This window comes from Nematolebias whitei, chromosome 6 (genome assembly GCF_014905685.2).
Source record: "Nematolebias whitei isolate Nwh7 chromosome 6, NemWhi1, whole genome shotgun sequence".
In the NCBI taxonomy this organism is placed as follows: domain Eukaryota; kingdom Metazoa; phylum Chordata; class Actinopteri; order Cyprinodontiformes; family Rivulidae; genus Nematolebias; species Nematolebias whitei.
The window spans coordinates 44385524-44399351 of NC_056503.1; the positions used below are offsets into that span (position 1 = coordinate 44385524).

The 13828-nt window shown below is 40.6% G+C and overlaps 1 protein-coding gene and 1 pseudogene across 1 annotated transcript; both read right to left on the bottom strand.

The window, feature by feature from the left end:
* Positions 1–2462: 2462 nt before the first annotated feature.
* Positions 2463–13176, bottom strand: LOC119410973 (transposon TX1 uncharacterized 149 kDa protein). Its single transcript, XM_037677892.1, is given in 16 exon segments — positions 2463–2633; positions 5926–5967; positions 5969–6344; positions 6346–6521; positions 6523–6821; positions 7837–7923; positions 8567–8648; positions 10173–10270; positions 11026–11368; positions 11370–11828; positions 11831–12162; positions 12165–12272; positions 12275–12401; positions 12403–12515; positions 12518–12702; positions 12704–13176. Coding segments are annotated over 16 exon segments (3471 nt in total).
* On the bottom strand, positions 5440–5610 carry LOC119411584 (annotated as a pseudogene).
* Positions 13177–13828: the final 652 nt, after the last annotated feature.

A 13828-nucleotide genomic window follows, 5' to 3' on the forward strand; every position in this document is an offset into this window, starting at 1 on the left:
GTGATTTATCTGTTTAAATAAAGGTTGAATGAATGAATGAAAAAGAAGGCGTGTCAGTAACTGACCAGTAGACGACCTCAGTTTGTCCCGAAGGTAAACGCCCCTTACCTGCTGACAACCTCATCAGTTTTTTTTTCTTGAGAAACTTCTTGTTTTAATTAAAACTTAAGTTTTTATCTGTTGTGAGATGATTCTAGCAGTTTTGCAGTTTTTTAATCTACTTAATGAAGAAGTATGACTTCAAATTGTTCATAAATCAGTGGAAGGAGGGATTATTATCTCTCCTCTTACTACAGTGAATGTGGTACTTTGCTGTAAGTACGACTATATTTATGGCATCAGAGAAAACAGAGTTTCAGTTATCCACATAAAGTAAAATGGGCATCAGCATGAAAAGAAGGAATGTTAAGTTTGAGATTAATCCAGTTTCTGATGTTTGACCAAACACTTTATATTGACATAAAAAAAAATGCTTGAGGGATTAATCTGATTTACAAATGGCACACAAATAAACCTCAAATTTAAATATTTTTCAAGAAACATGGCTACAGGATATATCTTATTTATTATTTTAAAATTATTCTCCTTCACTTTAGGAGATTTAGGCCATTTGACAAATTTAGAATGAGCAGAAGTCATAATGGTTTTATGATTTATATTGGGAGGTTTCTTGAAGGAATCCTTGTTATAATCAGTAAATCCTTTGTTGAAAATATTTATTGATAATCTTATTGCATTTGAAGTCAACTAAGTTACAGTCATTTAATTTTAATGTGAGCATCAAATCGTCACCTTTGAATATATAATATTTTTAATTAATTGAATCAGCTGTTGGTCAGGCTACTTCTTGTTGTGCCATTAGCTCTAAAATATTTATTGAATCCAAGTGTTTATTTATGTAGGTAAAACTAGATGTTTAACAGCCATTAAAATACACCAGAATGCAGGAAATGGCATCTACTTTATTCAAAAATTTTCTTTCCTATCTCTAACACTTTGCCTCTGTTTATGGTTCCCCAACTTAACACCAAACCTGAACTGATCTTCGCCATGGTGGGGACAAGATTGTCCCACACCTGCCTCGCAAAGGCACAGTCCCACATTACATGCCTCACTGTCTCATCCTCGTTGCACAACTCACGTGGGCACAAAGGAGATCTTGCCAACCCATGCCGATACATAGTATCTTGCACAGACATCCGACTGTGAAGACAGAGCCAGTTCAAATCTTCAAGACCATTATGTAGCCCACAAAGTTGCACCCGCAGCCAGACATCTGCTGGAATCACTGGAGAGTCAAAGACCCTCTGCCTCATCTTGCTGTACAGGATTTTATGGTTCAAAAGTGCCTCATTTTCCAGTGATCCACCGTGGAGCCGTAACCAATCCGCTGCATGACGGTAGTGCCATGGCAGCTGTTCTGCCTGAGGGGACAAATTTTTCCAAACTGTCCGCTGTCTGTGAAAAAAAGAGGTGCAAGAAATAGCCAGAGGGGTGAACAACTGGCTTCAACAACCTCCTAGACTAAAACGAGATAAAGATACTGTCCAATTTCAATGGGAGGTGGGCATATCCCTCCCTCTATCCCAGCCAACATACGAGCTCTAGCCACATACTCATACATCCCACCCCAAACAAACTCAAAAACCATTCTCATAAGTCCCCCCCCACCCCCCTCCTATGCTTAGGAAGGGGGTATATGTATGCTAAATACAACAAAACTGGCATTATGTCTACTTTCAAAACCAGGACCTTACCTATAAAAGTTAAACACATAGCCTGCGTTCTGGACAGTTCATATACAAATGGTCTTTGCCGAGACATCCATAGCAAGCCTTATGTATAGGGCACTCATCGGTACTGTGGTCCCTCAAACTGTAGTGTGCACAGCTGATCGAGGTGTACCCCGCCGCTGCGTGTCCAAATTGCTTGCACCTCCTACAAAATGGAGGCTGGCGTGCATAAAACAGATATCCCCTGTCTCCACCCACATTAAATATTGCAGGTGAGTGCTTCAGGTCTCCTGAGATACTTGAATCCTGGTGCAGAAGAACTTGGTATTGTCTCCTTCCAGTCCAAAATCCCATTGGGTCATTCACATACCATGCCGCTGACACCACCTCTCCATATTGACTTAGAAAATTTGCCAAGGCCAAATCCGTCACAAAGAGGTTGAACATATGGATGTTGATAACTCTGAAGTTTGCCTTATCCAAGTTTAAAATCTTGAAGAAGGGCAGAGGCTTTAGCCCAGCAGACACTTGGCAAATCTCCTCCACATTTTTGAAAGTCTCCTCATTCCTGAAGGTTGTGTCAAAAGTTTTTTTCCTGCTGGTTCCATTGTATGCAGAACCCGTCTTGAACTCCTAGTTTGAACAGGCTGATGACAACTTCCTTAATGAACCATGACCTGGACGTTGCCTCCTCCTCTGCTGTAGCAGCCTGGAAATGCCACGTAAACCTCAGCTCAGCTCTGGGCAGATTTCCAGCAGCCATCCCCTCAGCCGTCTGAAAACCACCGATTTCTTCCCGTCCGTAGTGTCCGTCTTCACCAGGCACAGCATCTTCGGAAGGTCCACAATGTTAAAATATCCTCCGGCTCGTTCGTCTCGTTTCCTAAACATCTCCAGCACCTGCAGCCAGAAAACACGCAGGATCAGACAGAAAGATAAACAGAGCCCAACATCCATCCATCCATTATCTTTACCCGCTTATTCCATTTTGGGTCACGGGGGTCGCCGGTGCCCATGTCCGGCAATCACTGTGCGAGGGGCGGGGGACACCCTGGACGGGTCGCAAGTCCATCACAGGGTCACATAGAGGAGACTTGAGAGGAGATTATTACAGCCTCATAAAATCAATGATGATCATGATATCGGAACTGGATCGGTATCGGCCGATATTTAGATTTAGGTATCGGGATCGAAAAAAAAAAAGTGGATCGGTGCATCCCTAATATATATATATATATATATATATATATATAGCATAAAAAAGTATTTTTCTATCTGCCAAGATTCTGTCCTCAATTTTACTTGAATTCATAAAAATAAAACTCTTGGTCTTATTTATTGATTCACTGTAATCATAACACAATATGTTTATTGATGTCTGCGACATTGATCCACTATTTGTATGGGATCAATAACAAATGTTGAGCATTGTCCAAACTATAAGCTGTGGAGGCTCTGCTGGACAACAGCTACGACGGACGTAAAATTAATATTTAAACAAGTTGCAAATTACAGTTTATATGTACACTAGTCCCTCGCTACTTCAATGTTCATTTTTCGCGTGTTCGATATATCACGGATTTTCAAAGTAAGATTGGACATGACACAAGTGGCTGATTGATGGATGAGCCATGAGGTTTTAACACAAATATTTTAGTGCATTGCTTAAATTCATAAAATATGTGACAGTTTAAAGAAAATTTAAAAACTCTAAGTTAAATATGTTGTAAATATAGCTACAATTGTATTTCATTTATGTTGTAAAATGCTTAAAAACTGCTTAAAACACACAAACATAAGTTAAAAGCAAGAAAAGTATAACATTTTGTTGATGTGTTTTATTTGTGCTTTATTGTGAAAAGCCAAAGGAAGTGTGAGCAGTCAGTGGGTAGCTTGATGAGAGTGACTGGGAGCCAGTCACACCAGAGGTAACAGGTGTTGCAGCTTGGAGTAATTAAATAAGTTTCCTGATTGTTAACGCAGTGATTGGTAATGGACACTTGTTTGATGGTTATTGGGACATTTCAGCTTGAAGTTTGTTCTGCAGTTCTTAGTTTTTGCACTTTAAGACAGTTTAACATTGAACATTTAGCATGTGCTAGCTAAGTGAATGCTGCACAGGAATCCTAGTTTAGTTTGTTCAGCTTTCTAAGGAGACTGCTCTTCATCTTTCTGACCTGGATGTGAAGATTAGTCATAACTGGAGTGTTTATGGACTGCCAGAAGAGTGCCTTTGGATTATATATATTTTTCTTTCCTACTCCTTTACATTGCCCATTGGAGTTAAACCCTGGACCAGCAGAAGGATGATTGCATCACCACCTTAGAACATCGTTTGGTTTTCCTCTTCACCTGAACTGGGACCAGAGTCTGTATGTACTGAACTACTAAACCAGGTACTGCTTTGTTTTATTTATTTGCTCAAAGAGTGAAACGGCTATAAAGTTTTGGGCCTCACCGCTCCCAAGCTTCACTCAGGTCTGCAACTTTAAGGTTTTAGAGCTGGATAAGCCAGCAGGTGTCTGTGTGTTTGATTGGTGGGTGGGCCCCTCACACAGAGTTGAAGATTTACAGTGAATAATCTGACTACAGATGCAGTTTGTTTTGTATTGTGTAAGTTGTTCAACGTTTAAAGACGCATTAAGTAAACTGAGTTCACATTTACCTTATGGTTTGGTTATTTTTAGTTTAACAGAGTGTGTGTGTGTGTGTTCATGACCACGGTGTGTATTGAAAGGAAATTAGGAGATAATTGAGTGTGTTAAAGGATACGTTAGACTTGATGTTCAGCAAATTAAAAGAGTAGTTAAGTTAGTCTTTAATGCTACATATAAGAATCTAGGAGGCCCTTACCTAGTACAGAGGATAAAGGTGGGCTACAGTTTGTTCATCCATCCATTCATTATTTTTACTAATGGCTTATTTGCTCTGCTCCTAATCAGCCCCAACTCTGCTCAGCCTGGATTTGTACTGCACTTTAGGACCGATTCTGGAGGCATGTCCAGAATCCAAAATCCTGCTAATGAGAGTTCTGTGATGAGCAGAGCAGAGCGGTGACATCCCTTTGATGTCCTGCTGCACTTCTCTACAATTTAAATACTGTAACTGCTTTTTCATTTTCACGGCCCCACCCCCTGCAAAAAGTGTTCCATAAATTAATTCCTCTGCTGCCTCACACTGCGAGCAGGACCTAGATGCAGCAAACAGTACGGAGGCAGCAAAGGAAGTGTTGCCACCGACGTCACTCTCCTGCACCGCTTGGAAATGCAAATTCAAATTGATTTATGGAACACTTCTTGCAAGGGCAGCGCGTGAAAATAAAGTTTCCTCTTCTTTGTGTCACACAATGAGCAGTGTTGAGATGAAAATGAAAACACAGTTTGGATGATGGTCAGTCATATTATGTTTTTTTGTTTGTTTAAATAAATTAGAATACACAAACTGATTTGACTCGGGTCGTTTTAGGTCAGTTTAACTAATGACAGACTGAGTAAAAACTTGCTGTGATGTCTTTAATCCAGCAGAGGGCACTATTGATTATTTACAACACAGTACTTATGTCAAGAGTAGTAAATTGCAGTAAATTGTGTAGTATTTTTAGTGTAACACCACCAGCAAGAACAACAAGAAGACCACTACCAAAACCAAGAACAACAAGAACAACAAGAGGATTATCCAGCAAATATTGTTTTCATTTAACAAACGGAGGGGGTGCACCGGTCCTGGAGATACTGCAATACCAGGTCGATACGTGGAGTGGACGGAGCAAGCCCCTATTCCATCTCCCTGTTCCAAAAATCTATTTAATATATGGTCCCTGGGTAGGGGACGTATCGGATATTAAACTGATAAAAACAGATTAAAATTATATATACATACACACACACACACACACACGTGTGTGTTTATTGGTACAAAAACATTTTGTTATATATTTTCTTTAAGACTTCAGGGTTAAAACACAATAAGTATGTAAATCAGTAAATCATCCTAAAAGTTTAGTGCTGTACTTTCCCAATTCAGCTTTCCATTTTTTTTAGGAAACTTGTTAAACCATTTTTGACATCCTCTCCAAATTGTGCAGAAGCAAGCCCAGTTCATTATCAAAGTTGTCATGGCTTCTTTCCTCCCAATATCTCTTGACCCCCGTTTTCGGCTCAGTGTGGATCCCCACCCTGATGCTCCTTCCCACCTGCCTCTCCCGGAGATTCAGGCCGCTGCTGCTTTGACCTTTCCGCGTGTAGCACAGACTCCTCCCTCCGAATGGGCACAGAGGCGATGCTTCTTTGTGGCTGTGTCCTAGGTTTGCCACTTGCAGCTTCAACTTCATGGACGGTTGCTGCAGCCATATGGATCACAGCCACCGGGGGGATCTGCATGTGCTTCCTTACCAGCAAGTTTCTGTGGGTCCACATGGCGTCTTTGATGGCGGCCAGGGTGAGCCATTGCTTTGTGAATTCCTTCCTTCCCAGTGTCATTTGGCTCACCCCATACAGTATTAGCTGTGCTGTCAGGACCTCCCTTGTCGGCAAGTACGGGAATTGTGAGGAGTCGGCTGTTGCCCTCTGGTCTACGGCAACACTGCACTCCCAGAGCAGATGTCTCACCGACTGGAGCGCCACAGCCAGGTCGGGAACAGCTTGAGATTGCTGACATTCCCCGGGAGTGCATGACGGCTCTGACTGGGAGGATCCCATGAGCCACCATCCATGACAGGTCTCTGAGTCTGTTGGGCAGAGCAGCGTGATTTACATTTTCCCACACTCTGGCGGGATCACTGCCTGTGAAAACCCGGTATGTTGCTCACTGGTTCTCGCTCCTGCACAAGAGAGATCAGTGCACGATGTTTGGTTAAAGTCTTTGTATTTTCCTTTTCTAAGTTAAAATACTTTAAAAATTTCTGCATGCAGCTATATGGATCTGACAGGTGAAAAGATACTGGTACTCTAAGGTCTTTTGATATTAAATTAAATTTCCTCAGATAAGAGCCCATCCAGAATCTAGTCATGCCTGTTGTTTTAGGGTGTCTGGATGGGTCAGTAGCGTATTTCAAGTGTAGGCTTGTTGTTGGGTAATGCTCCCATAAACCTTAAAGAAAAAATTCACACAGGACAAACGGAGTGAGATTTTAGTTTCTTTGCAAAGAGGGAAGCTCATCCAACTTATGGTCAGAGTGAACTCCAACTTCCTACTGTCTGAGCTCGTCTTTTATTGAGGCAAGTAGGAATGGAATAAAATCAAAACAAGTGGCAGTTTTTATAGAGCATCTGGTGTCGCGTGATGAGGCTTGGATCGAGCATCTTACATCAGCAAAACAGACAGTTCCTGATAATTTAAGTTTGTACAGACTTGCTGAGGATAGATCTGCACGCACGACAAAAACACAGGAAGAAGTACATGATGAACTTTAAAGCTTGAACTCGTAAAAATAAAGTTTAATATGATAAGATGCATAAGACCTTCAAAAACCTTTAACATTCCCTCCTGTTTATCATTTTAAACTCAAAACAAAAAGCAAAGTAAAATGTAAAATTTGGTTCTTTATGAACCAGTACAATCAAAAACGTATGTAAAAATTTCTTCAAGATGAATCAAAGAATGTGAAACTCAGTAAAATATTTCTTTTTAATACACAGAATAAAGCTGGAAGAAGAGCAAACGCATCATCTCAGTACTTATTTTTCATATTTTCAGTACTCGAATCACACTGCATTCTATTTCAGCAAGTTGTCATAGACTGGTTTGTCCACTCACTGGTCTCAGTGGAACATAGTCATCATCATTCTGGTCAAACCTGGCCTGGTGCAGATTGATAAGGAAACCTGTAAAAGCGTAACATCATGTTTTTCAGACATGGTATTATGCAAGAGAAAAGCACACCAAACAAAATCAACACCGTCGGAATCAGATTACAGATCTTCAGAAGTAGGTGCCACCATGGTCCAGAGGTGAACCAAGACCACAGGTCCCAGTTATTGTTCAGTGTCGTGGTTGAGAGTGTCTTTCAAGTTATGCAGTGAGGTTACGGCTTCAGCAGCATGAGTGTCATTCATGCTAGGGATATAAGTGCAACAGGAGGTGCCAATCATAGTGCAAGTCCCACCTTGTGCTACGTTCAGCAAGTCGAGCACCATCCTGTTCTGCAATACCATCAGACGGAGAGCTGCTATTTCTCGGTTCTGTGCCTCCTCTAGGTCAAGAGAAATGTTCACAAAAGCATGAAAACGATAACTGTCTCTATGCGCAGAGCATGTTTTCCCATGCTGATCCTAGGAAACAGGGCATGCACAACTTTGCTTCCTATTGACCAAAGTTTGTGATCGTTTCGAGCATCAGATTCCCAGATTGGGTCGTGGGGCGTGAAAGTCATTACCTCTCTTGTGTCTTCTGACAGTTGGTGGCCGAATGAGGAAAGTGTGGTCTGTTACCCAAACCGGAGCGCACACTCTTGTCCAATTTACCGGCAGTGTTGAGTAGATTTTGTGTCCACAGAGTCACCATCCATTCTGGATGAAGTATGTGCCGTTTGATGGGGCTGACATGTTCACAGGCGCTCCTTCTCCTTAGACCATGGCACGTCCGCTGGAACACTGATTGGTGATGTTGAGTGCTCCCAGCCATTGGCTTCCTTTGGAACATGAATCGGTGCTACACATGTGGGTCTGGTTTCCTTGAGAATAACATGTATTTCAGTCTGTCAAGATTTGTGAGGTAAGGTATCTGAGGTTTCAACGTGCCCCTTACTGTTACATTAGTTTGGGCCCAGAACAGAGTATCACAAGTGCCATTCCTGATCCCTGGACAAGCAGGGTCAGTGTCTTTGGTCACTATACCAGGATATTGGTAGTTCCGGGCTCCCACGAACGCCATGCATTTCGCTTCGGTGGTATTCATAGGTTTTGCCTCCAGGTGTACCTGAGTAGAAGAGGGTGGGAGCAGAGAACATGCATAGCAGCCTTCTGTAGTCACTTTTCTAGCACTAAACTTAGCATATCAATACCAAGCATTAGTATCTTGAGGATACTTCGGATCCCAGGTCCACTTGTCGTGATTGTCCGTATCAGACCAACGCTTTTGTCTGATTGTTTTTGGACCTGTAGGATGATTAAAAACTCCATCCACATACTACAGCCATTACACAGCAGAGGATCCACCTAGCATGTAGATACCCCATTACTGTTAGGAATACAGAAACACTAAACCTGTAGGTCCTAAAGAGTAGGGATCGTTGGTTACTTCACCGGGTTTGAGACCACGTGTTCTAAAAGGACACGTACCCTTTGTAAACCGGACTTCCCCACTACTCTGATGACCTTTAAGGGTCCAGCACTCTCTGTACCTTACAATGGCTGAGATGTGTCCTGCTGGGTCTCTCCACAATCTTCACAGCGGTTGGGGTGGTCAACAAGACTTGGAAGGGTCCTTCCCAATGTGGACAGGCCCAAGTTTTTCTCTTGATGACCTTAATGAAGACCCAATCACCTGGCTGGATAGGTGGTGTTTCTTGTGGGAGAGAGGAATCAAAAGGCAGTAAATTTGCTTTTGACACATCTTTTTCTTTTAGTGTTTTGATCATGTAATCTGCTAATGTTTGCTCTTCTTCTGCCTTTTCTAGGTCAGGTGAGAAAAGAAGTAATCAATATGGTCTGCCATATATGATTTCAAAAGGAGTCAGACCATTAGGAGTTAGTGATTCTCATGTAAAGTTTTTTTTAAGTAGGCCTCTAATCCATACGTGGTGAAATGTTTCTGAATTAGAGTGATCATACCCCCTGTTGACACATGACACATTCTCCACTTTCTTCTCTTTCCACACTCACAGATTGTCTGGAGGAGATAAAGGCATGGATGCAGCAAAATTTCCTTCACCTTAACAGTTCAAAAACGGAAGCAATTCAAATTGGTACTTCACACCAAATTCAACAACAAAAAATCCTCAGTATCTCTTTCTCTGGCCAGAACATTTCTCTTTCCAATACAGTTACCAATCTTGGTGTTATTTTTGATTCACAACTCGCCTTTGAAAACCATATAAAGCCTATATGTAAAACTTCTTTTTTTTCATCTTTGAAATATTGCAAAGCTTCGGTCTACACTGTCCTTCACCGATGCAGAAAAGCTCGTCCATGCCTTTGTCTCTTCCAGACTGGACTACTGCAATGCACTCCTCATTGGGATTCCTGGCAAGAACATACTGAAACTACAGTATGTCCAGAACAGTGCTGCCAGGGTCCTGATGAGAGTGCGTAAGCATGAGCACATCACCCCTGTACTCCGTTCACTTCACTGGCTTCCTGTTTCTGCCCGGATCACTTACAAAATTTATCTGCTCACCTTCCAATGCTTGTACGGTAATGCACCATCTTATTTAAAAGAACTTCTCACCCCTCATTGTCCTTCACGCACTCTCCGCTCTTCCAACACTCATCATCTTCTCACTCCCAGGTCTCGATCCTGCACAACAGGAGACCGGGCTTTCTCCTGCGCTGCCCCTCGGCTGTGGAACGCCCTGCCTTCATATCTGAGGGCTCCACAGACTGTGACATGTTTTAAAAAGGGTATTAAAACCTTTCTTTTTACCCAGTTTTTTAATTGATTGCACTGTACTTTTTTTTTTTTTTTAATTTACCCATAGTTCTTATTTGAGTATTTTATCTGCATTTTGTGCATTTTAAGTTTTTTTTGATGTGTTCATTCTGTGGCGTTATCCTCCTGGTTGTTTTGCTCTCGGTTGCTTTTATGGTTGCTTTTATCCTGCTGCTATCTGATGTTCACTCTTTGTAGCACTTTGAGATTCACTGTGAATGTAAAGTGCATTATAAATAAGTTGTTATTATTATTATTATTATTATTATTACAACTGCCATGGGCCACAACAGCGGCGGCTTTGAACAAAGATTTAGGTAACACAGGTTTATCATTGACATGGTAAATTGATTCATCATTTAATTTGGCGCCTTTTGTCTCCCACATTTGTTTTTCTTGTTGTGGGGCTGCATTTTGCATGTTTTTTAGCACAGTTTTATTTATTAGTTCAGGGTCTTGTTCTGTTGCTAAAAAAGATGTGCCATAATTTCCTTTTGCTGCCATTTTAGCAATCTGGTCAGCTAATCTGTTTCCATTTGAAACTAAGTCAGTAGATTTTGTGTGAGCTTCACATTTGCAAACAGCTAATTTAGATGGATAATGAATTGACTGCAAAAGATGAGTTAGGAGTGTGGCATGTGTAACTTGGTTTACCAGTAGAGGTCAGCAGTGTACTGGCTGTCTGTGTACACTTCTGCCAACTGACATGTGCTAAGTGCTAAGTGCATAAGTGCTATAATTTCAGTTAGGTCCAATATCCTATTTACAGATAAAAGGTCAGTGTATAAAATATTGACATCATCCATGTACAAAACACATTTTATTTGTCCCCCACTACCTGGTATCCCAATTCCTCTGATTCTTTCATCCCTTCTCAGGACCTCTGCCAGTGGCTCTATACAGAGCACATATAGAACAGGGGATAAAGGACAACCCTGACGGACACCACAGTTCACTGCTACTGCTTTTCTCAAACGCCCGTTAACCATAAATTGACTACTGACATCCCTGTACAGCAGACCCACCCAAGATATCAACCTTTTTATGAAGACCCACCTTTTGCAGTACCTAAAACATATGGTGCGAGACCCGATCAAAAGCTTTATCAAAGTCTAAATTTAGTGCTATTAATCTAATGTTTCTGTCTCTCACATAACAGATGGTGTCTCTGATCAGTACGAGGCCGTCTGTGATCCTCCTTCTATGCACAGCACAGATTTGATCCAGATGAATTGCATCTTCTAAAATAGTGGACATACGTGTACTTAAAAGTTTACCAAAAAGTTTACAATCTACATTTAAAAGTGTAATTGGTCTCCAGTTGTTTAAGTCAGTTTTGTCTTTCCCTTTATGGATGAGAGCCACTGTCCCTACTCTCAAACTTTCTGGAAGTCTGTCAAGATTTTCCAAGTCATTGAAAACCACAAGTAAGTCAGGTGCTAAAATGTCCCAGAATGTAAAATAAAATTCTACAGGAAGTCCATCTGAGCCTGGGGACTTACCATTTTTTTTAAACTATTGATACATTTTTGCATTTCTAAAATTGTAAAATTGTGAGATAAGGGTTCAGCATTCATTTTAGTTGTGTCCATAAAATTTTCGAGTTCAGTAGTTTTGTGTCGATTTGTTTCTTACCATACAGTTGTCCCTTAAAACTCTTCCACCGTAGATTTAACTTCTTCGGTATTACTAGTGAAGAAACCATCTGCTTTCTTAAGCTTTAAAACACCCTCCCCTTTGCTGACAATTTTCTTTAAAAAGTACCTTGTGCATTTTTCTCCTTCTTCTAGTTCTCTTTCTCTGCTTCTTAAAATAACTCCTTTACTTTGTGTTTCTGCAATTACTCTGCTTTAACTTGTCTTATCTCTTCATTAAAATCAAGGCCCTCCCGATTTAGCTTAAAATACCTTTGTAGGTGTTTCTGCAATCCAAGCATGCATCTATTTTGTTTGTATTTTTCTTTTTCCCTTCTGCTTTAAAAAACGTTTGGGTTTTACACTTCACCATCTCCCACCAGTGTGCACGTGTATCATAAAAATCTTGTAACGTCTGCCAATCTTTATACTGCTCCCTGTACTGTCTTAACAATGTCTGCATCTACCAAAAGGGAGCTGTTCAGCTTCCACAGACCTTTACCCACTGTTACACCCGAACAAAGTGTAAGAGTGCTGGAAATCATCAGATCTGAAAAAAACGGGTTAATTTAGTTTCCTTTGGTGGACAGTCTTTAGTAAGTAAAAAATCTATGCGAGAAGCTCTGCCATCACCACTGAACCAGGTGAAGCCCTTCTCTCTTGGATGCATAGTTCTAAAACAATCGGTTAACTTAAAATCTCTAAATATGTTTTGGAGTAACACTGATGTTTTGTCTATTTTAAAATCCCCCTGCACCTTTCCTATCCATCCTGCTTAAAATACAGTTAAAATCTCCCCCAATAATCAATGGTACCCTGCACAGCATGGTGGATTGCAGTTACTCTAAAAGGTCATACCCATCATTCGTTTCATTAAAGTCATAATTATTGAAAAGTTTAAAATCCTATCCCACATAAGACAAATGTGCTAAAAGTGCTCGACCCTCTCTTACCACAGTGCTTCCCTTCACCAACACCTGTGAGTTATTAATTAAAATGGCCACCCCATCATTCCTGTTGTTGTTTGATCCACTCCATATTGACTTGTGTGGCCACAGTTGTTCCCATTGCTTGTAATTAGTTAAAAAAGGTATTGCACATTGTTGTATTAAAAACACATCTGACTTGAGGGAACTTAAAAAGGATAAAACACTTTGGGCTCCAACACTCGACTTCACACATTTATTTATATCTGTGTTTTTTTGTGTGTTGTCAGTCAACATGATTATTCCTGACAAAGCCCAAAAATATTAAAGTTTAAAAAAATATTTTTATTGTTCAAATATTCCCATAACCTGACAGTAACATTACTACACTCTAGTGTTCCTGAGGGGAAAAACTGATAATATTGAAATCCTTTAAAATGTATTGTCTAGGGGTGTAACTGTACACGTGGGCGTACCGAACAGTTTCGGTAGGGCACGTTCGGTTCGGTCCACGTTAGGAGTGTAACAGTATGCTACAATCACAGTTCGTTTCGGTTCAATTTCAAGGAGGGCTCAGTTCGGTTAATTTTCGGTACAATAAGACAAAATGAAGAACTAGAAATTGTTTATTTTGAAAATATGCCAAGTAAACAAGACATTTGTATAATAATAAATTAAAGCGACCCGATAGGATATTTTGAATAAACGGCACCCTTTACAATAAATAAACTATAGTAACAATAATAAAAATCTTAATAAATACAATAACAGTCGGAACCAGAAAAATAAGCGGCAACAGACTGTTTACTATTTAACTAATCGACGACGACGACGACGACGACGACAACAACAAAAAGAACGACAACAACGAGAACAAGGACAACTATAAGAATAAGAAAAACAACAACAAGGAGAACAAGAACATGGAACAAAAACAAGTAGAAAAGCA